Source organism: Geotrypetes seraphini, chromosome 1, assembly GCF_902459505.1.
Source record: "Geotrypetes seraphini chromosome 1, aGeoSer1.1, whole genome shotgun sequence".
Classification (NCBI taxonomy): Eukaryota; Metazoa; Chordata; class Amphibia; order Gymnophiona; family Dermophiidae; genus Geotrypetes; species Geotrypetes seraphini.
Window position 1 is genome coordinate 237332119 of NC_047084.1, and position 25155 is coordinate 237357273.

The 25155-nt window shown below is 37.4% G+C and overlaps 1 protein-coding gene across 1 annotated transcript in view; it reads left to right on the top strand.

Annotated features, from left to right (window-relative positions):
- SEL1L3 (SEL1L family member 3) overlaps positions 1–25155 on the top strand; it is a 122424-nt gene that overhangs the window by 44091 nt on the left and 53178 nt on the right. The window contains exons 11-13 of the mRNA XM_033948101.1: positions 2257–2436; positions 17261–17380; positions 18531–18671. Of these exons, the coding sequence (XP_033803992.1) occupies positions 2257–2436; positions 17261–17380; positions 18531–18671 (441 nt within the window). The remainder of the gene's footprint in view (positions 1–2256; positions 2437–17260; positions 17381–18530; positions 18672–25155) is intronic.

Genomic DNA, 25155 nt, shown 5'->3' on the forward strand with positions numbered 1-25155 from the left:
TCAAGATCTCTCTGGAACAATGCGACAGAAGTGCCATGAGTTCAAAGAGGTAAGCCTCTCCAGACCTACCTTAAAACTCCTGGAGGTCTAGTGGCCTCTCCATCTCCCCATAGGCCATTATTGAGATGGCTTGGGGAAATCTACTGCTTATTCCTAGGATAAGCAGCATAAAATCTGTTTTACTACTTGGGATCTAGCTAGGTACTTGGGACCTGGGTTGGTCACTTTTGGAAACAGGATACTGGGCTTGATGGACTTTCGGTCTGTCCCAGTGTAGCAATTCTTATGTTATGTTCTTAACCACTTTATTACAACACGAATGTATATGCTACAAGTGACTATTTCTATTTGGTATTACTTATGTGATTAGTCACATCACTTATAGGATTACAAATCTTTGGAAAGCACACACCGCTTTGTGGAAAGTTAGGCTGTGGAAAGATGAAGAATTACCCATGTATCAGATTCTGTCACCATATTTGCTATCCCAAAGTGACATAGGATGTTTTAATTATAAATAACTGTATCATATGTTTTTGTTAAGCTATGTTATGCACTGTTCCCTCTGAGCTGAGCAGGTGTCCTCCAACAGCAATGCTACCAGTAGGGTGTAGTTCTTCAATATTGTGTTTTCAATCTCTAGGGAGATGTAGGTTCCCTTGAGTCCTGCAGAACTTGCCCGTCTCTCATTCTTGAAAATATGATAATGAAACAGCACCCCCACTGGCAGGACTGTAGATGGATGACTCTCACTCAGCTTAGAGGGAATAGTTGTGATATGTCCTTGTTCATGAAGCTTTTTGTTCTATTGGGAAGTCTTGCTTTAGTATTATCATTTTGATAGGGTTGTGTGGTATCATGTATACCATATTTGGTATATTATTGTCTGTGGAGAGGGGAAGGGGATGGGATAATTGCAACAGGAGTTATACAAGTTATGCTAAGATTGGGGAGGCTTTTCTAACCTGGTATCTGTGATTGGTATACTCCATATCATTCAGGATGTGCTGTTTTTCTTTTTCCTAAGCCTAACTTTGAAACCTTTCTAGTGTATTAGCTGAGAGGAGGTGCATTGTGTGTTGAAGAGGTTATTAAAATAATGTCATCTGTAGCTATGCAAATTATGTCTTAGTATAACAACATAGCTATAGTAATATGCAAAGTATCACAATCTTCTTTGTGCAGTTGATGACCTAATAAAGATATTTTGAATAAAAAATATTTCTGCCCCTCTTTTGCTGTAATCTGATGCTACCATGTGTGTGTAACTGTTTGAAGGACTACCGTATTTTCACGCATATAACGCGCGTGTTATAGACAATTTTACAAACCGTGCATAACCATGCGCGTTATACATGTGAGCGCGTTTTACAATTTTTTTTTTACATTCTGATCCGGCATTCCCCCTGCGAACCGGCATCCTCCCCCCCCCCTCCCTGCGATTCTACATCCCCCCAGCACCGCAAATACAACTCTTACCCAACTGGGCACCGGCACCAATGCACAGCATGTGCCAGTGCCAGTGCCCGAAGATCCTCCCTTGTTGGTTTGGGCTGGGCTGGGCCGGGCGATGTGAGAGAGATCCTCCTTCTTCCTCTGCCGGGCTGGACTAGGCTTTGAGCATTTGTGCATGCTCAAAGCCTTCTGGTCTCGCTCTCTCCGAGATAAGATAATCTCGGAGAGAGCGAGACCAGAAGGCTTTGAGCATGCGCAAATGCTCAAAGCCTAGTCCAGCCCGGCAGAGGAAGAAGGAGGATCTCTCTCGCACCGCCCGGCCCAGCCCAGCCCAGCCCAAACCAACGAGGGAGGATCTTCGGGCACTGGCACTGGCACATGCTGTGCATTGGTGCTGGTACCGGTGCCGGTGCCCAATCGGGTAAGAGTTGTATTTGCGGTGCTGGGGGGGATGTAGGATCGCGAGGGAGGGGGAGTGATGCGAGCGGGGGGGGGGGTGAAGAATGCCGGTTCGCAGGGGGAATGCCGGATCAGATTATCTCGGATCAGAGGGGGAGGGGGGGTGACGTGAGCGTGGGGGAGGATGCCGGTTCGGAGTAGGCGGGAGGAGGTTTTAGCATGTGTGGTATACGCGTGTGCGCGCTATATTAACATTTTATTACATAAATTTGTGTTCCCCGCGCGGTATACCCGTGTGCGTGTTTTACACGGGTGCGCGGTATATGAGTGAAAATACAGTAATACATTTTGTAGCACAAACTGGAATTTCTTTAATTCCTTTTCATTGTCTAAATTCTACAGGGATGGTTGTACAGTTTGGTTGGAGCTCAGAAGAATGAGCGGCTTGCTGTAATGAAGCTTGGCTATAAACATTTCCATGGTATTGATAACTATCCTGTGGACTGGGACCTGTCATATACATACTATAGTAATATTGCCAGAAAGACAATACAGGATCATCAGTCTGTACATGGAGAACAGGTACAGAATATATTCATTCTCCCTCTCTCTCTCTATATATACATAATAGTACAGCAGGACTTATCAATTAATTAAATAGCTTCAAAATAATCAATATCTCAATAAATAGAAAAAGCTATTGCTCATATTTAAAACATTTATTACAAATTTTCAATATAATCTCATTTCATTTTTAGTGTAAATCATGTTTTATTGATGCCCAATCAGCAAATACACAAAACAAAACAATAGTTCAACAAGATCGAGAATACCAAAAGTACAACAAAACAGGTTTTTCAAATAAACCCCCATCTCCAGCCCTACCCACTCACGAGTGCAAACACTCCACCCACCCCAGAACTCCCCCCCGACCCCTATCCAATACCCCGAAGATAGCAAAGAGAGCAGAGAGACTGCTGAGCAAGCTGTGTTCTTATGCCGCTCAGCAAGCATCAAAAAGGACAACCCTCCAACCCCTGCCCCCCACAGAATTGATCCCCATGCCATCCAACGTACATACCACACTCACCCATCCATCCATACCAACCAGCCACACTCAGCCAAACAGCATACCAACCATCCCAGGGCAGCAGCCGAGGGCATACGGTATCATCATCTAAAACGAGTTTAAGACCAGACTTCTGGCCCTAGGGGGAAAGCGATTGAATATAGGAGTCCCAGATCTGCAAAAAATCTTTTTTCCGCTTAAACGACAAACAGGCATGGCATTGCTCCAAGAGCATCAAATTATGAAAGCGATTCCTCCAAGCCCAGTAAGCAGGTGCGGTTGCTTGCATAATCTCATTTCATTTTACATTGTATCTAACATACATACAAACAAAGCCCTCTCTATGTAAATATAAGTTCACCCCAATGTGTCCATGTGAATATCCAGTATAATTTCCACTTGGTGTAGCACCGTTCAATTTGAGTTCTCAATAACATGCCATAGATCGCTCTGTACTTCGTACAAGCTGTTAATCTCTGTAGCTCTCCCAATCAGTATTACACCACAATCAGTCAACTTCCCAGCCCTCCCAGACCTACCTTAAAACTCCCGGTGGTCTAGTGGCCTCTTTGGGGGGCAAGAAAGATCCCCAGTGTTTCCTGCCCGGTACTGTCGCTAGACTCAGTGGTAATTCAGTTTCAAAATGGCTGTTGAGATGTCACCGAGGAAAGTTCACTAATATCTTTTGAGGAACTGCAGCATTGGATAGGCGAGAGCTGGGAGAGTAGATTTGCTTATGGCCAAGTATGACATTATATTCAATCCTTAGATTGAATATACCTAAACAACAGAATAGGTGACAAACCAAGGAATTTCTTTAACAAAATTTCTGAACAGACAGTATCTATCTCGGGAATACATAGAGCGTTATGTGGGTTTGAAGGTGATAGGGACTTCATAGAGTTTAAAAGCTGGTGGGAAAAGGATTTTAATATGACCCAATCCTGTTTGCAAGATTGGGTAATATTAAAAAAAAATCTTAAAGGTATTCCAGGGCTAACTACCAATGCAGGTTTTAGGAAAACCATTTTTAGGGTACTGCATAGAGCATATTTTACTCAAGCACAATTGGAAGACTCTTGGCCCCACTGTGTAATAAGTGTCGGAGGGAAGAGAATACTTTATATAGTGGACTTTATATTGTGGACTTGTCCACAGATTTTTAGCAATTCTCATCCATCTTTAGCAGCATTAGATTTAGCACTCCAGAGCAACTTATATTACATGCAGACGCAATGATGCAGGTAATTCTTTGTTAATGCATAAGATGAGCATGGTAGCATAGAAATGCTTTATGCAATCTTGGGTAGCTGATACTCCTCTGATGTATTGGCAGTGGAGGAATCGAGTTCATCAACTTAGAGCTTGTGAGGCACAATAGGCCAAAGGTCTGCCAAAACGTAAACAGTATTTTTTGAAGATATGGGACTAATGGTTTATAGCACCGGCCGCGGTGGTAACAGCCTCGACACTCATAGGAATTCTTTGAGCATCAGAGCTGTTACCGCCACGACCGGTACAAAAAAACCATACTACGGTTTTGCAAAAGGTGTGTGTGTGGGAGAGGGGAGTTTAAATGTTTTTCAACAGGACATAGTCTTATTTAGAATTCTTTATAATTAATCCACTGAATTAATCCATTGGAACTGCCCAGCAGAGAGACTAGGTTAGGGTATGTTGTGTGTGGGGGGGGGGGGGGTTAGGATTACGATCAGTTGTTGGATCTATTATCATTTGGTCCTAGGAACTATAAGAAACAAAGCTTCTGGAAGCTTGTTGGTTTTTTTTCAGGGGGGATAGGTAGGAAACAGGCTGAAGGGTAAGGGGGATTCTCAATTTTTGTATTACAAGTTACTTGTATTAGAAATCTTGTTGTTCCATTTGATAAAAATTCAATAAAATTGTTTGCAACTTAAAAAAAAAACCTCATCTTACAAAAGGCCAAGAGGAAAAGAGAAATAGATGTAAGAATGCACCTTTGCACTACTGATTGCTAAGGAATGGCTCTGTATAACATAGTGTATCTGAGCATGTAAATGATGCATGTTTTTGGTAATTCTGACCAAAGTAAGGCTGGGTCCAAGATGAATCAGGGTGGATTTTGCAGCAAAAAAATGCTCTTTCAAATGACATCAAAAAAGAAAAAAAAGTTAAAAACTACACAATAGAGATATTTGTACCCAAAAATGAAGAAAATTTGCATTAAAAAGTGACATCACATCTTTATGTCATTATTCCCCCCTCCCCTTTTTTATGAAGCCACGATAGGATTTTTGATCGCCGGCTGAAGCAGTCAGATGATAGCATTAAGTAGCTGTATTTTCTCCCAGAACATTTTGGATGAGTTATTTTAATGCAAACCCTTCAACCTCTGAGAAACAGTCATTTTTAAATCCTAAAGCCCACAATCTGAAATCCTTAAGGGTATGTTTAAAGTAAAAGTTTGGCAAATTTGTCTTTCTGCCTTCTGTAAGTAGGTCAAAATATTCAAGCTGCGTAACGTTTTTTTATTGCAGACTGCTGCGGTTAAAGCTCTGACGCTCATAGCTTTTACCGCAATGGTCTGCAATAAAAAAAAAACCCTTACGCAGTTTGATAAAAGAGGACCTCAATGACTGTCCAACCATGAATCTCTGAGATTTAAGACACAATGGGCTCCTTTTACTAAGGTGTGCTCTAGTGGTTTTAGCACACGCTTAGCGCGTGCTACAATACCGCATGCACTAAACCCTAATGCTTCCATAGAGCTTGCGTTAGTATTTTTCATTTAACGCGTGGTTAGCGCGCGCTAAAAACGCTAGCGCACCTTTGTAAAAGGAGACTTATATGATTCAGCATTTTCATACCAGGCAACAAAATGATATCACATCAGAATCTTATTTCTAGTTTTCAAGAAGAATCTGAAAAGAAGAATTTGTAAGTTTTTAAAATGAGAGCCCTTATGATCCTCCTAGACTATACTATACTTGATTGTAAAATATTTGTTAACATTTCCTAGCTGACTAGTTATCTCTTCTTGTAATATGCACAGACTAGTTTTATTTCCAACAGAATATACGATTTTGATATTATTTTTTATCATATTCAAGAAATAGTTACATTACATTACATTGGTGATTTCTATTCCGCCAATACCTTGCAGTTCAAGGCGGATTACATAAGAGTTTTCAGGAGGTTACAAGAATTGTGACATAGCATAAGAAATGTCATAAGAGTTACAAGAATGTCATAAGAGTTACATAGCATAAGAGTTACAAGAGTAGTGACATGGCATAAGAGATGTCATAAGAGTTACATAAGAATTACCAAAGATTTGTCGAGATCTTGAGGTGATAAATGTTGGGTAAATAGAAGCATATTAGAGTATGTTAAGGGTATAGAGTGGGTTGGTGGGGTTTGGGTAGGAACTGGTCATGTTAAATAGGGGTTTTATGTATTTTTTAAAGAGTAGGGTTTTAGTTTCTTTCTTGAAGGTTTTGTAGTCTGTGGTTGAGGACAGCAGAATGGTGATTTGTCTGTCCAGTTTAGCTGCTTTGGTGGCTATTAGGTTGTCATATAGTTTTTTTTCGTTTGACATTTTTGGATGGTGGGTGTGTGAATAGTGAGTGGGTTCTTCTGTGCCTGGTTGAGGAGGATTGAGTTAGTCAGTTGTTCCAGTAGGTTGGGCTTTCTCCATTAATAGCCTTGAATAGTAGGCAGTAGAATTTGAAGTGTACTCTTGCTTGTATTGGGAGCCAGTGTGAGTCATGGTATGCTTCTGTGATGTGGTCATATTTTTTCAATGAGTAGATGAGTCTTAGGGCTGTATTTTGTATTGTTTGTAATTGTTTTATCATGGTCGCTGGGCATGGGAGGTATAGTATGTTGCAGTAGTCTATTAGGAACAAACAAAGCAAAAAACTGCAGACCTTGTACACGATGCAGGCAGGCTTTATTATGACAAGTAAATTTAGGTTAAAAACCTTTTACCAGGTGAGGGACCCAACACGGTCCGTGTTTCGGACTAACCTTCGTCAGGGGTCCTAATAGGTACAAATACAATATTTAAAACAAACATATTTAAAAATACAGTATATTTAAAAAATTTTTTTAAAAAAACAATATATTAATTACAATAATGGTCCAATTTATTCAATTAAAAAAATAGATTATATTAAAAAATAAAAAGAAAAGAAAGAAGGAAAAATATTCCATAAAAAGAATAAATGATATGATGGATAATTTAATTTTTAATTAATCTATATATATCTAATGAGAAACACATAAAATATACCGAGGAAATAAAAAAAGGAAAGTGAAGAAAGAAGAACCAATAAAAACAAATTGAATAATGTAAATATATGATACATACCAATTTTGGTAAAGCAGAAAATTATCAAAAGAAAAAAGCCTTGGGTGATTAGCTATCAAGGGACATAAAAAAAGGCATATCAACAATAAAAATCATCATAAACATATAACTTAGTCAAAATTAAAATGAATAATATAATTTGGGATGAAATGTAACACTAGCCAAATAAAAATCATAAAACACTATGATATACAGCAATGATAACAATGGTAATTAAAAATAAAGACAATTAACAACAATTAGAAACAATTAGAATATTAGCACTAGCCAAATAAAACACTAGCCAAATAAATGTCATAAGTCACTATGATATACAGCAATGAAACAACAATGATGATTAGAAATAAGGAAATTGACACCAGTTGAGAGCAATTAGAAACAATACAACCATTAGGTAATTACTAATCGTATACTATTGAATGTGAAAGGAAGCCAATTAACAACAATTAAAAGTAATTAAAAACAGTACAACCATAGGATAGTTACTGATCATATGCTATTAAAATGAGAAGACAACCCAGTTAATGAGAGGTATACTCATGTTAAAAAATCATCATTTTTTATGAAAAACCTTAACCCTGCAGTGATTATGAAATCAATAAAGAGATATATATGTATATATGCCAAACCACTATATATTTACTCATTTGCAGAGGCACCCCAACCAAATATTATATTATATTCTATTATAACAAGAGAAACACCATATAGAAATACTTGTGGCTTACAAAAGAAAGTAGGATTCAGAGCAGATGTCAGATTGTATGCTTTAAAGACAGATATTACAAAATAAAGAATATGCAGAAAAAATGTGAAACATAATGGATGAAATTGAACAGCAGAGCGTTTGAAAAAGATAAACAGCAGAACTAAGAGAAAAGCAGGCATATACAAAAGAGAGGAGAGAAGTAAAAGTCACAACAACAAATAAAGATGAAAATAGAGACTTACCCGAAAGGTGACATGCTGAAAAAACCGCCCGAGTGAAACTGAAGTTTGATTCCAGTGAAGCTATATATGGAAAGAGGCCGTAAAGTGCAATCGCAAATTTGCCGAAAAATTGTAGTAAAATGCCAGATCAATCGTGAAAAAATGAAAGATACTAAGAATTAAAAAAACAACAAACAAACATGCTGAAGAAGGAAGGGATTAATTGTAAAATATATGTCTGTGTGTGTAGAGGATTGTAATTAGTATAAATAAAGGATAAATAAAGAGTAAATAGGCAGAACAAAACTAGCCAATCATCTTGTTTATAGGCGTGTCCATTCATGAGAAAGGAAGGGACTCAGACTAAAAGAATATATTAAGCAACAATTATGTCAGATGTCTAGATAAGTTATTGTGTGATAAAATAATAAAAGATATAAATATGAATAGTGGGTATTATGGAAGATATAGAGAAAATAGTATAAAGATAGCATTTTGTTTAATGAATAATGAATTAAGAAAAAGAAAAAAGGAGAAAAAAAAAAGGGAACTCAACAATCTATATTTTGTATAAATAATATCTAAGCAACATGATAAAACAATGGAATCATGAAATATATGACATAAAATTAAAAACATATAGCAATAATTATAAGTATTTAAATAACATATATTAAAGAAGTAAAAAATTATTATTATTAGAACAATAAGAAAATTATATATATGTAAATGGTTGTTTAAGTCTCAAATATAAATACAACAAAAAACATATGTTGAAAACATGTGGCAGTTATTATATAAAAAACTAAAAGACATAAAAATTGAAGAATAAAAGTTAAAGAAAAGGACGGTAATCTATTTCTGCATTAAGACCTGCAGGTATAATTGTATTAAGTTCAAAAATCGTCCTTTGTTCTGTCCGTAGCAGGACATTATCAATATCACCACCTCTCCAGTTCTTTTTATAAGTTTTGAATATCAAAAAGCGTAATTCATCAATAGTGTGTGAAAAGTCTCTCCAATGTTGAGCCAAGGGCGCTGTTAATATTTCTCTTAAGATACAGCTTCTATGTTCTATAATCCTTGTCTTTATCTTCCTCTTGGTCTTGCCCACATATAATAAATTGCAAGGACATCTGATGATGTAAATGACACATTCAGTGCTACAGTTACTGCTGAAGTTTAACTTATATGATTTTCCAGTCCGTGGATGTATAAAAGTAGTGACCTGCATAGAATGCTTGCAAACTGAGCATTTCATGCATGGTTGATGTCCAGTGTGAACATGCTGGATCGTATTCTCTACAGGAAGTGCAGATGGCACAAGTTGATCTCTTAAGTTGGTATTACGAGAAAGTGCAATCAAAGGCTTCTTACCATTAAAACATGGATGTAACTCCAAAATATGCCAATGAGATTTGATAATATGCTGAACCTTCCCAGAGAGGTACGAATGTTTCAGGACACAAGTAAAATCTGGCACTTTGCGTTTCTTATTTCCTGTTTGAAGTAAATTTTCTCGGTGTTGGCAAAGTGATCGTTGGTAGCATTGAGCAATCTCTGTGGTGGGATACCCTCTTTGAATGAATCTTTGAGCCATAGAAGGAGCTTGTCGTTCAAATTCATTTTGTGTTGTACACAATCTCTTAAGTCTCAAAAATTGACTGTATGGAAGATTCTTTTTAAGTGCATGCTGATGAAAGCTTGTATAATGTAAATAATTATTCTTATCTGTTGGTTTCTTATAAATAGTAGTATGGAATCCATAACGGGTTTTGGAGATCATAATGTCCAAAAAGGGAATGTGGTCTTCATGGAATTCCATTTTGAACTTCAGATTATGATCACATGTGTTGATCCATTCTAAAAAAGTCTTGAGTTTGGGAACACTGCCTTTCCATAGAATAAAAATATCATCTATATATCTCTTATAGAGTCTTACTTCATTTTGATATTCATGATTAGATAGAAATTTATCTTCAAAATTTGCTACATATAGGTTGGCTATGTCAGGAGCCATAGAAGCTCCCATGGCTGTCCCTTTAATTTGTAAGAAGAAGTGACCTAAAAAGCTGAAGTAGTTTTGTGTCAATGCTATAGTTGCGGCTGTAATGATAAGTCTATTAGGTATACGTTCAGAAATGGTTCTATTGTTCAATGTTTTTTTGATAATATTGATTGCTTCCATTTGGGGAATATTAGTGTAAAGGGACTCAATATCAAGTGTTACCAGGATGATGTCTTCTAAGTCTCCATCAAATTTATCTAGAATATTAATCATATGTGCTGAGTCTCGAATATAGGAAGGTATGAGGGGTACATATGGTCGAAGAAAAAAGTCAACAAAATCTGAAAGGGGTTCTAAAACTGAACCAATTGCTGAGATTATAGGCCTTCCAGGTGGATCTGTCATGGATTTATGAATTTTTGGAAGTATATATATTGTCGGTATTACAGGGTATTCATTAACCAGGAATTGTTTTTCTTTTTGAGTAATATAACCTGCACTATATGCTATGTCGACTAGTTCTTTAATATCGTCCATTAATGAAGATGTAGGATCATGGTCAAGAGAAGTATAAAAAGTGGTGTCTGTAATTTGTCGATGAATCTCGTTGACATATTTATCCCTGTCCATGACCACTATGCCACCACCTTTGTCTGCAGGTTTGATGACCAAATTATAGTTTTTCTTAAGTTCATCAATGGCCTTAAATTCCAAAGAATCCATGTTTGGATTATATTTTATGAATCTTTGTTTCTTCTCTATCTTCTCTATATCTTTTAGAACACACTCATAAAATGTATTAATGATTGGATCGCACGTTCCTGGAGGAATCCATTTGGACTTTTTTCTTAAAATGGATGTGTCCGTATATGTATTTATTATTTGATCTTTATTAAAAAAATGATGAATGTTTAGTTTTCTTTTAAACTTATAGAGATCTACACGGGTTTGGAATGCATCATATTTAGTTGAAGGAACAAAGGACAAGCCCTTTTGAAGAACGTTAATTTGAGTTGCCGTTAATGGATGAGATGATAAGTTAATAACTGGTATTTCATTGGAGGGGGCCCTGCCTCTGCGTGTGCCTCGATATCCTCCCCTGTATGGAGGCCTGTATTGATCCAGATACCCTTGGAATTTCCTGTTCCGACCACCCTGATTGTATATGTTGTTCGGATTCTTGTAGTTCATTGTGTTCCATAGTGATTCTAAAAAATGAGAACTATTATTCTGTGACTGTCTTGGTAATGGTATATCGGCTTGTGGGCTAGAGACTATAGGAATATTGGCATTTGTAGGACTAGTGACTGTTGATGTGTATTCTTCATCAGAACAACTCCTAATACGTTTTCTGCCACATGGATTCTTTGGAATTTAAGGCCATTGATGAACTTAAGAAAAACTATAATTTGGTCATCAAACCTGCAGACAAAGGTGGTGGCATAGTGGTCATGGACAGGGATAAATATGTCAACGAGATTCATCGACAAATTACAGACACCACTTTTTATACTTCTCTTGACCATGATCCTACATCTTCATTAATGGACGATATTAAAGAACTAGTCGACATAGCATATAGTGCAGGTTATATTTCTCAAAAAGAAAAACAATTCCTGGTTAATGAATACCCTGTAATACCGACAATATATATACTTCCAAAAATTCATAAATCCATGACAGATCCACCTGGAAGGCCTATAATCTCAGCAATTGGTTCAGTTTTAGAACCCCTTTCAGATTTTGTTGACTTTTTTCTTCGACCATATGTACCCCTCATACCTTCCTATATTCGAGACTCAGCACATATGATTAATATTCTAGATAAATTTGATGGAGACTTAGAAGACATCATCCTGGTAACACTTGATATTGAGTCCCTTTACACTAATATTCCCCAAATGGAAGCAATCAATATTATCAAAAAAACATTGAACAATAGAACCATTTCTGAACGTATACCTAATAGACTTATCATTACAGCCGCAACTATAGCATTGACACAAAACTACTTCAGCTTTTTAGGTCACTTCTTCTTACAAATTAAAGGGACAGCCATGGGAGCTTCTATGGCTCCTGACATAGCCAACCTATATGTAGCAAATTTTGAAGATAAATTTCTATCTAATCATGAATATCAAAATGAAGTAAGACTCTATAAGAGATATATAGATGATATTTTTATTCTATGGAAAGGCAGTGTTCCCAAACTCAAGACTTTTTTAGAATGGATCAACACATGTGATCATAATCTGAAGTTCAAAATGGAATTCCATGAAGACCACATTCCCTTTTTGGACATTATGATCTCCAAAACCCGTTATGGATTCCATACTACTATTTATAAGAAACCAACAGATAAGAATAATTATTTACATTATACAAGCTTTCATCAGCATGCACTTAAAAAGAATCTTCCATACAGTCAATTTTTGAGACTTAAGAGATTGTGTACAACACAAAATGAATTTGAACGACAAGCTCCTTCTATGGCTCAAAGATTCATTCAAAGAGGGTATCCCACCACAGAGATTGCTCAATGCTACCAACGATCACTTTGCCAACACCGAGAAAATTTACTTCAAACAGGAAATAAGAAACGCAAAGTGCCAGATTTTACTTGTGTCCTGAAACATTCGTACCTCTCTGGGAAGGTTCAGCATATTATCAAATCTCATTGGCATATTTTGGAGTTACATCCATGTTTTAATGGTAAGAAGCCTTTGATTGCACTTTCTCGTAATACCAACTTAAGAGATCAACTTGTGCCATCTGCACTTCCTGTAGAGAATACGATCCAGCATGTTCACACTGGACATCAACCATGCATGAAATGCTCAGTTTGCAAGCATTCTATGCAGGTCACTACTTTTATACATCCACGGACTGGAAAATCATATAAGTTAAACTTCAGCAGTAACTGTAGCACTGAATGTGTCATTTACATCATCAGATGTCCTTGCAATTTATTATATGTGGGCAAGACCAAGAGGAAGATAAAGACAAGGATTATAGAACATAGAAGCTGTATCTTAAGAGAAATATTAACAGCGCCCTTGGCTCAACATTGGAGAGACTTTTCACACACTATTGATGAATTACGCTTTTTGATATTCAAAACTTATAAAAAGAACTGGAGAGGTGGTGATATTGATAATGTCCTGCTACGGACAGAACAAAGGACGATTTTTGAACTTAATACAATTATACCTGCAGGTCTTAATGCAGAAATAGATTACCGTCCTTTTCTTTAACTTTTATTCTTCAATTTTTTTTGTCTTTTAGTTTTTTATATAATAACTGCCACATGTTTTCAACATATGTTTTTTGTTGTATTTATATTTGAGACTTAAACAACCATTTACATATATATAATTTTCTTATTGTTCTAATAATAATAATTTTTTACTTCTTTAATATATGTTATTTAAATACTTATAATTATTGCTATATGTTTTTAATTTTATGTCATATATTTCATGATTCCATTGTTTTATCATGTTGCTTAGATATTATTTATACAAAATATAGATTGTTGAGTTCCCTTTTTTTTTCTCCTTTTTTCTTTTTCTTAATTCATTATTCATTAAACAAAATGCTATCTTTATACTATTTTCTCTATATCTTCCATAATACCCACTATTCATATTTATATCTTTTATTATTTTATCACACAATAACTTATCTAGACATCTGACATAATTGTTGCTTAATATATTCTTTTAGTCTGAGTCCCTTCCTTTCTCATGAATGGACACGCCTATAAACAAGATGATTGGCTAGTTTTGTTCTGCCTATTTACTCTTTATTTATCCTTTATTTATACTAATTACAATCCTCTACACACACAGACATATATTTTACAATTAATCCCTTCCTTCTTCAGCATGTTTGTTTGTTGTTTTTTTAATTCTTAGTATCTTTCATTTTTTCACGATTGATCTGGCATTTTACTACAATTTTTCGGCAAATTTGCGATTGCACTTTACGGCCTCTTTCCATATATAGCTTCACTGGAATCAAACTTCAGTTTCACTCGGGCGGTTTTTTTCAGCATGTCACCTTTCGGGTAAGTCTCTATTTTCATCTTTATTTGTTGTTGTGACTTTTACTTCTCTCCTCTCTTTTGTATATGCCTGCTTTTCTCTTAGTTCTGCTGTTTATCTTTTTCAAACGCTCTGCTGTTCAATTTCATCCATTATGTTTCACATTTTTTCTGCATATTCTTTATTTTGTAATATCTGTCTTTAAAGCATACAATCTGACATCTGCTCTGAATCCTACTTTCTTTTGTAAGCCACAAGTATTTCTATATGGTGTTTCTCTTGTTATAATAGAATATAATATAATATTTGGTTGGGGTGCCTCTGCAAATGAGTAAATATATAGTGGTTTGGCATATATACATATATATCTCTTTACTGATTTCATAATCACTGCAGGGTTAAGGTTTTTCATAAAAAATGATGATTTTTTAACATGAGTATACCTCTCATTAACTGGGTTGTCTTCTCATTTTAATAGCATATGATCAGTAACTATCCTATGGTTGTACTGTTTTTAATTACTTTTAATTGTTGTTAATTGGCTTCCTTTCACATTCAATAGTATACGATTAGTAATTACCTAATGGTTGTATTGTTTCTAATTGCTCTCAACTGGTGTCAATTTCCTTATTTCTAATCATCATTGTTGTTTCATTGCTGTATATCATAGTGACTTATGACATTTATTTGGCTAGTGTTTTATTTGGCTAGTGCTAATATTCTAATTGTTTCTAATTGTTGTTAATTGTCTTTATTTTTAATTACCATTGTTATCATTGCTGTATATCATAGTGTTTTATGATTTTTATTTGGCTAGTGTTACATTTCATCCCAAATTATATTATTCATTTTAATTTTGACTAAGTTATATGTTTATGATGATTTTTATTGTTGATATGCCTTTTTTTATGTCCCTTGATAGCTAATCACCCAAGGCTTTTTTCTTTTGATAATTTTCTGCTTTACCAAAATTGGTATGTATCATATATTTACATTATTCAATTTGTTTTTATTGGTTCTTCTTTCTTCACTTTCCTTTTTTTATTTCCTCGGTATATTTTATGTGTTTCTCATTAGATATATATAGATTAATTAAAAATTAAATTATCCATCATATCATTTATTCTTTTTATGGAATATTTTTCCTTCTTTCTTTTCTTTTTATTTTTTAATATAATCTATTTTTTTAATTGAATAAATTGGACCATTATTGTAATTAATATATTGTTTTTTTAAAAATTTTTTTTAAATATACTGTATTTTTAAATATGTTTGTTTTAAATATTGTATTTGTACCTATTAGGACCCCTGACGAAGGTTAGTCCGAAACACGGACCGTGTTGGGTCCCTCACCTGGTAAAAGGTTTTTAACCTAAATTTACTTGTCATAATAAAGCCTGCCTGCATCGTGTACAAGGTCTGCAGTTTTTTGCTTTGTTTGTTCTGGATTGTTTTTCACTGCAGACAGTTGAACCTTGTTTTCCTCCTTGGATTTGGTTTTTTGCAGTAGTCTATTAGTCCAAGGATAAGAGATTGTACCAAAAGTTGGAATTGTTTCCTGTCGAAGAATTTTTGGATTTGTCTTAGGATTTCTCATGGTCACGAATGATGCTTTTATTACTTTGTTGATTTGTGGTTGCATGGAGCAGCCTCTGTCAATTAGTACTCCCAGAAGTTTTAGTGTGGGTTGGATGGGGTATGAGATCGAGTTTATTACTAGATTTGTTAAGGTTGGAGTTTTACTGTTTTCCAGGAGGATGAAGTTTGTTTTGTCAGGGTTGAGTTTTGGTTTGTGCTCTGTCATCCATGTTGCTACTCTTTCGAGTGTTCTGTGTATTGTGCTTGTCATGGTGGGTTCTGGGTGGTCGAAGGGGAGGAGAATAGTGATGTCATCTGCATAGCTGTATGAGGTTATGCCATGTTTGTCTAGGTAGGAGCTGAAGGAGGCTATGTATATATTGAATAGTGTGGGTAATAGGGGTGATCCCTGGAGAACTCCGCAGGGGTTGAACCATGGTTCTGATTTTTCTTGCTTTGTTTTAACCCTGTAGGTTCTGGATTGTAGGAAGCTTTTGAACCATGAAAGTACCTTGCATGAGATTCCTATGGAGTCTAGTGTTTGTAGGAGAATGTCGTGATCAACCTGATCAACCAGGTTGAAGGCTGCAGAGAGGTCTAGTTGTATGCGCAGGATTTTCTTGCCTGTACAGAGGTGTTGTCTGGCAGTGTCCATTAGTGTTCCTAGTAGGGTATCCATGCTGTAGTTGGCTCTGAAGCCAGACTGTATGGGGTGGAGTAAGTTGTGTTTATCTAGGTATGAGGTTAAGGTTTTGGCTACGAGGCCTTCCATCAGCTTGACGTACAGTGGGATTGAGGCTATGGGTCTGTAGTTGGATGGTTGGTCCGTTGCTCCTTTGGGGGGTCTTTTAGTATTGGAGTTATGATGATTTCGCTGAGTTCTTGTGGGAAATGACCCTCTAATAGTAAAGATTGTATCCATTGTAGAAGCAGGGAACGAAATAGTGTACTTGAGGCTTTCAGTAGGTATGGAGGGCAATGGTTAAGGTCGCATGCTGCGTGGCTGTATTTAGTATATAGATTATTGAAGTCTGTGGGTGAGAAATGGGACCAGGTTCTATCTGCTGCGACTGGTTCTTTTTCTGTGGGGGGAAATGAGGTCTCTTCTATGTGAGTGAAGATCCCATTGAATGTGGCTCTGATGTTTGTGATCTTGTTTTTGAAGTATGTGGCTAAGAGGGTGGCTGAAGGAGGGGGGGGGGGGAGTTACTGTTGTCTAGGTAGGGTGTGGTGTTTGTGAAAGCTTTTAGTAGCTGGAATAGCTTTTTTGTGTCTTGGGGTCCTTCTCCTATTTGTTTTGAGTAGTATTTTTTTTCTCTTTTCTTTCAGTTTTTGTTGCCTGTACAGAGTCTATTACTTCTGCTAGGTTTGGAATAAGGACTGCATATAAGAAGGTTGATGTTATATTTTCTTTCATCTTTCAGGCATATGTTGAAACTGTAAGGCTAACAGATGATGAAATGTTAAAAGACCAAACCAAAGAAACTGGAGATATTTTTCTGTGGCTTAAGCATGAGGCAAAAAGAGGTGATGCATTTGCTCAGGTAAAGTCTATTGGATGATATACAAAGCTAAGCAGCAAAAACTTCAAAGCTCTTGAAATCCCTATGGGTTTTGGGGCAGTTACTGAAGCGGCCCACGCTATCGGGCTTTGTAAAAGAGGAGGATAATTAGCATAGGTATTTGGGAGGGTTGATATTAGTTTTGAAGAAATATCCAATTTTTTACTTTTTACTTTTTAAACTTTAAAGTGTATTATAAATATAAATATGCATGAAATAAAGCTTTGAAACCCTAAACCCCTCATTTAGCTTTTTCAGGGTAATAGAGACATTTACTTATCTAAGCATATTCAAAATGCATTCTGCCCGTCGGCCAAGGGGAGTGAATTCTACAGTGGCTTTCTCAAGGATTCCCCTTCTAAACGCCGAATCAACTGAAAGCCACATGGTTCCGGACACCTGAGCTTGTTAGAATGAGTGTTTTGTGAGAAAGTGAATTGGATCTTTAACTATTTTTCTGAGGGGTTTTATATTCCTGAAATTTCTTATAGAGCATCTGTGTTCATTAAAAAAAGAAAAAAAATGTTTCCTGCCCTGAACAGCTGAGTGGCAGGAGGCTGTTTTTTGGCACTTCCTCTGCTTCTCAGCTGTTCGGGTTTCCCCTGCCAGATCTGCGCATGTGTAAGAGTCGCTCTCACAGCAATCAATTGGACAGCAGAGTCGGAGATTATGACGAACATCTGCGTGAATCATTTGCATGCAATCTTTTTAGTGCATGAATAGCATTTTTTGAATCAGCCAAAAATCAGATCAGAGTAGACCCACACGGTCTTACCAATCCTTTTTAGTGCATCTATTCCCAAGTGTGGGAACCAGTGAGCTAATAGCTTCATTAGCATGGTTTTTAATGCTCTGTGTACTGATGTCTATGTAAGGCTTCATGCATGGTTAACACATGTGCAAACCTTGTTTTTGCATGGTGCATCCACAAAGTTGTTTGCTAAAGATGAGCCAACCAGTGCACAAAGCCTAGCACCCTTCATTGGATCATTCCCAGAAGCAGGTGGTATTGCTGTCTTATTCAATCTATAGGTGTACAAAACAATGTACAGGACTCTTTACTAATTTTTCTACATGGTCCATGGATGGTGCAACATATATTTATTTATTTTCTGGCTTGATTCTTTTGTAGCAACGGTTGGCACAGATGTTATTCTGGGGACAGAAGGGTGTGTCAAAAAATGCTCAGGCAGCAATACAGTGGTATCGGAAGGGCGCACTTGAAAATGAGGATCCAGTATTAATGTATGACTATTCTATTGTCTTATTCAAGGTATGGTATGCATACAGCACTTTTAATTACCTATTAGATACAAAATGGTCTATTGACAACATATGCAGGGAGTGAAGGTATATTATTTAGATAATTTTGCACAGGGACACTGTATTGTTTAATGGGGACGTTATTAACCTATTGTAAAACAAATCGCCACAGCTTAATTTACCATAGAGTCACTAACATATGGTAACACAAGGTAGGAACTCGCATGTTAACTTAATAGTACAACTTTCAATCAGTCTCATGAACGACTATTCTTCTCCCTGGAAGCACCAGGCCACTACTATGCGCCGTTGTTAAGCATTGTCTAAGTCCAGTTAAAAAGTAAGCCCTGAAAAGTTGGGGAAGCGAGTCGAATGAACTCAGTTAGACACTGTACATGCACATATTTGGTGAAGAGCTTCTGGAACAGGTTCAGATCCAGAGGGGCAAATGTTTCCCAGATTAGGTCTGCTGTGTGTTTCTGAGGAACGATTTTGCAAAGGTAATCCTCTGGTACGTTGATGGGGTAAGTTTATTATGGAGCGTCTTGATCTTAAAATAAAAGTAATCAGCCAGTTTGTTGATGGGTGGGGTTTCTTCCTGGGAGAATAGGACTAGTTTGGTGAAGTTGGCCAATTTTGACACTATTCTGAAGAGTTCCTTGGTTTTTGATGGAATGGAAGCCCACCATTTGGAAGTAGTAGGCTTTATGCTCTTCTTTGAGCATTTGTTTATATTTTCCAAAGAAAAACACAAAGCCTTCTACTCCCAACTGGTGGGTGACCACTCTATCAACACCAAGGAACTCTTCAGGATAGTGTCAAAACTGACTGTGTCAAAACTGACCAACATCACCAAACTAGTCCTATCCCCCCAGAAAGAGTAAGGAGTCAGGCTATAAATTAAAGGCCTTATTTGGAAGTTTGTTCCCTAACAGTAGTACTACAAAGGTTGGGAGGTCTTAGCTTACAAATAAAGAATGACACAGGGACAAATTTTTTCCCCATCCCCACGGAAACTCATTTTTCCATTCCATCCCTGTGAGTTCTTTTCCTGTCCCTGCCCCATTCCTGCAAGCTTTGTCCTCATCTGCCCAAGCTTCAAATGCTTTAAAATTGTAAGTACTCGAGGCTTGTGTGGTTAAAACAGAACTTATAGGAATGAGACGGACAGTGACAAAACTTGTGGGGATGAAGAAATTGAGTTCCTGTGGGGGGGGGGGGGGGGCAGGGAAAAATTTGTCCCCGTGTCATTCTCTACTTACAAATTCAGACTGTTACACTTTAAATTCTGCCCCACAGTCACCCACCCTTAGCTTGCTGTGCCCAATAAACATCAAAATTATTCCTCAAAGTCATATTTAAGTAATCTTGCTGATTCATATCCCTTATCATAGCACACCTGTTCGCACTAATTCCAACCAATCAAGATGGCTTTCATTCAAGTGTAATAATTTTGTGGCTCATTGATTCTAAGGAGAACTGTTTGGAGACCCATAGTTTGCCTTATCTATCTCCAGCTTTCCTCTATGAGAGAGGAGCTCAACTGATTCAAACAGAGATTGACTTCAATTAAAGAGGCTTCCAGGACTACACAGCATCCAGCCAATTTACCACCATTGCCACATAGCATAAAACAATCCAGGCGTAAATGGGTCATAGTAGGCTCAGGTAGATTACAACCTGTGACAGAGTGGCATTCACCCTCCCATTGTTGCCTCACACATAATCTGTTTGCTGCTTTAGAGCATTATGGTGCTCATAAAATAAGAACTAAGATGGATCCAGAGACAAAGAAGGTAACTCAGTGCAAAGTTCACTCACAAAGTAGTAACAGCTGCTAGGGGACTCTATTATCAGAGGCATTAACTTAGGGACATATTCCATGAGACCCAACAAGGTTAAATGTCTTTCTGGATCCTCTGCCAGCAAGAATACCAACCAAATACTGACTCAGAGATGAGAATAAAGAGTCTATCACTGAATTCTAATCCACCTGGGGACAAATGACCTGGCGTACAGAGTACAGAGAGCTTTCTAGATGCTAGGGGAGGGGCTTGTGCCAGCTTCCCAGTAGTAGCAATATTGGTGCTGTAGGGCCCAGTGTAATATTTATAGCACTGTTTTCTCATTGGTGGCTTTGAGTATCTTATTGCAGAGTCTTACCACCCAAAATTAAAATGGTCAGGACTAGTGGTCTCCACATCCTGTACAATCACCACGGCAACAAAAACCGGTCTTCTTTAAACAAAGTGCTGTTTCTGAAGTGATAAAATCAGAATTTGAATATTTTTTTGTATGGCAAGTTGAAAGAGAGATAGTTCCATTGTTGAGAAATATGGAGTTTGTGATACATAACTATAGCTTCAGGGTTTATAATGAGATTCACATAAAAGAATTTGTTGAATGATAGTATCAATTAGAACAGTGTTTTTACTGGGTAGTTGAAACTGACTGGAGGGAGAAGGGTTTCTTTTATACTTGGAAAAATCCCGGTGTCTTATATTGCTAATTTAAAAGTGGGGGAGAATTTTGAGGTAAAGAAATGTTGCTTTGTCTCCTCCCTCCTTCCATATAACTAGCTTGCTTCCCTGTCAACACCCCAAATATTTCTGTCTAGAGATACCACTGACAAAGAGGAGGTGGAAAAGTACTGAGTGCAAATTTTGCCATCAGTGGTGGAAAAGATAATGGGAACACTACTGAAAGATAGTTTTCAATATCTGGAATACAACAGGGTGAAGAATCAAAAACAATATGATTACAAAGGAGAAATTCTTGGTAAACAAACTCTTCAAAATGCATTCACAGAGGTTCCAACAAAGATGACGAGTAGGCTCTCTGCCTGTGCTTTCCTTTTTTTTAAAAAAAATTCTTTATTTAGAACACTCGAAAGACATAAACATGAAAAACATCAATACAGTGCCCACACAGGGGCAACCCACGGCAGCCAACATCCCAAAAATGCCAACTCAGTGTTAAACAGTTTTATCAACAATCCCCCCAACCAAATCCCCCTTTCCCCCCCTCCCCACCCCATCACCCCACCCCTCGAGAAGAGAGCGGAAACTCCTAACTCAGCTTTCTCTTTGTCTCTGTTCCCACTCCCAAAGGATTTACAAGTATATATATGAAACTTTAATTTGCCTCCCCAAATATACAAGATGTGATAAAAAAAATACGATGAATGTGTAAATTTAAAAAAACAATTATTACAGTGAAAAGCACATTGCCATTAATCCTCCTCAAAATACCCCCCTCGCTTCCAATACACTTATCCTATCATTCTTGCCACTTTCTGAATCAGTTCTGGAAGTCCTCTTTTGTGAGTGTCTTTAATTGCGCTGTTGTGGTTGCCTTGATGTCCTGAATTAATACAAAATGTTTATCTTTCATGGTTATTTTGACTTTGGGAAAGAGCCAGATCCAGTGAATAATTTGGATGAGGATACACTGTAATTCAGGGGTATCCAACCTTTTGGCTTCCCTGGGCCGCACTGGTCGAAAAAAAAATTTCTGAGGCCGCACAAACACGCAAACACTGCAGCAAGACAGAGGAGGGAGCCGGCAAGACGGTAAACACCCGGGGGTAGCAGAGGAAAACACTGCATCGTCCTCAACCAGGGCCGCACAAAATACTTCATGGAGCCGCATACGGCCCTCGGGGCACAGATTGGACACCCCTGCTGTAATGTTTTTATTTGACAGAAATTGCAATGCCAGAAATGATGTGTGACACAGAGTATTGTCGTGATGGAGGATATAATCATTTGCCCATTTCTCAGATCATTTTCATGTTCAAATTTGTTGTTAAAATGTTTTGAATTAAACCATATGAGATGTTTGGATCCTTAGAAATTTCCCTAATAGTCAATCGCCTGTTTGATTGAATCATTTCATTTACTCTTTCAACATTCTCTTGGGTTTTTGATGTTGAAGGATGTCCCAATCTCTCCTCATCTTCAACCGATTCACAACCATTACAAAATTGCTCAAACCACTTGTAACCTGATTTACATGGTCACTAGAATTCATTGCCAGAGCATATGGTGAAATCAGTTAGCTTAGCAGGGTTTAAAAAAGGTTTGGATAATTTCCTAAAAGAGAAGTCCATAGGCCATTATTAAGATGGCTTGGGGAAATCCATTGCTTATTCCTAGGATAAGCAGCATAGAATCTGTTTTGCAACTTGGGATCTAGCTAGGTGTTTGGGACCTGGGTTGGCTACTGTTAGAAACAGGATACTGGGCTTGATGGACCTTCGGTCTGTCCCAGTATGATAAAATATTTTGATACCCACCAGGCAGGATTTAACTAAGATTTGGGTTTCTGATTTGAAAAGGTTAATCAAAAATATATTAAGGTAGTCTAATAAAAATGCACCATCTTATTTTCTTTGCTTTGCTTTATCTCTGTTTATTACCTTTTAAAAGTGGATTAACAAGGCTACCACACCACTTTTTTTCAGAATACTAGGGAACCCAGTGATGAGAGAGTGACAAAATGAATGTTAGATTGTGAATGACTGATATGACTCACGAGAACTGAGGCAGCCATTCAGAAGTGGCGCACGCCCACGCAGCAGAGCGCTTATGCACCGCTGGCCCCGACGTGCCGGAAATCAGCAGGCAACCACCCTGCAAAGCACCAGCAACCGGCACAATTAGGAAGTGTTGCAGGACCAGGCATTAGCGCGCTTGTGTGCCGTGGGCCCCGATAAGCAGCAGGCAGCCATCCACTGACCTCCAAAATTTAAAGGTATCGCCGGGGGGAGAGGGGGGACATATATTCATTTCATAAGACGCACCCTTATTTCCACTCACTTTTTTTTGGGGGGGGGGAAGTGTGTCTTATGGAGCGAAAAATATGGTAGTTTTTAAAGCCTAATTCTTAGACAGCTGTCCATCCTGGGCACCAGTAGGTGGGGCAAGTTACCTGCTTCCTGATGCTTCTGTTTTCAGAGTAGTGCTGTAGCAAGCTGACTTTAAACTGACAGGGGGGATTTTTCATGCCTCTGATTTGCTTATATACCAAGGGGGCAATTTTAAAACTGGGCACCTCTGTTTAGGTGCTCTAACGCTGTGCAATTTAGAATCTATTATAAAACACTATCTGAATACCCAAATTCAATTATAGAATACCACCATAACCCAGCATAGGTATGCATTTCAATACTGACCTGCCAGTCATAGACGTAGGACTCTTTTTACTAAGCTGCGATAGCGTTTTTAGCGCGGGCAGAATTGCCCCGCACGCTAAACCCGTGCTACGTGGCTAGAACTAATGCCAGCTCAATGCTGCATTAGTATCTAGCGTGCGTGGCAGTTTTGTGTGCGCTTAGCGCGTGCTAAAAATGCTATCGCGGCTTAGTAAAAGGAACCCCTTAGTGTAACTGCAGGTGCTGAAATGCAGCAAGGATGCAAATAAATTGCAGTATTCTGTTCTACTAGATGTATGCAGATAGGCCAGATTTTCTAAAGGGCGCCTAAATTTAGACACCTTTTAGGCACCTAACTTAATTGGCAAAGTCATCTTAATAGCTTTAACAATTGGAAAAATTAATAATTGGGCAATAGGCAAGTTCAAGTTCAAGTTTATTTGTTCTTAATGAATCGCCTATTTTAAATTACTAGGCGATGTACAATACCACAAAAAATACAAATACAACACTGGTGTCAACATATAAACTAACTTTTGTTATGCGATAAAAATTATCATACAAAAATACATACATATAAAAAAATATTAGTTATGGGTGAAAACATACAAGAGTGGTGAGGACAAATAGGGGGGAAATTACAATGTTTAGACAGGAAAGAGAGAGAAACATAAAAGGGAAGAACACATAGGAGGGAAACCTAAGTTTATCAGTTAAAAAATAATTATTAAAAAATTAAGAATCGTAAGCATCTTTAAAAAAAAATGTTTTTAGTGTTTTTTTAAATACGGCTAAATCTTTTAATTCTCTAATATATTGAGGTAAGAGATTCCATGACTGAGGGGCCATAATCGAAAACATGTCGTGTCGTCTGATACCTATAACTTTCAACGAGGGAACCGAAAGAAGATTAGAGGAGGTTGAGCGGAGAGATCGTGTAGTGTTGTAGGGAATTAGCCACCTATTGATAAATTGTGGCTCATTAAAATTTATGGCTTTAAAAACTAAGAGTAATAATTTAAAAGTAATGCGGTGGCTAACCGGGAGCCAATGAGATTTAATTAACAAGGGGGTGACGTGATCATATTTTTTTGCATTGTAAATTAATTTCACCTACCCGCTTAGTGGCGCCTAACACCTAAGTGGGCATTTTTATGAGCAGAGTGTGACTTAAGTGCCTCTAAGTGTGATTCTCCAAAAACTCAGGCCCCTGAAATGTAGGCCTTTAAAACCCTGGTGCCTAAGGGGCTCATAATCGAAAGAGAAAAACGTCTAAAAACCGGCCTAAGTCAGCACTTGGATGAACATTTCTCAAAAACGTCCAAGCGCCGATAATCAA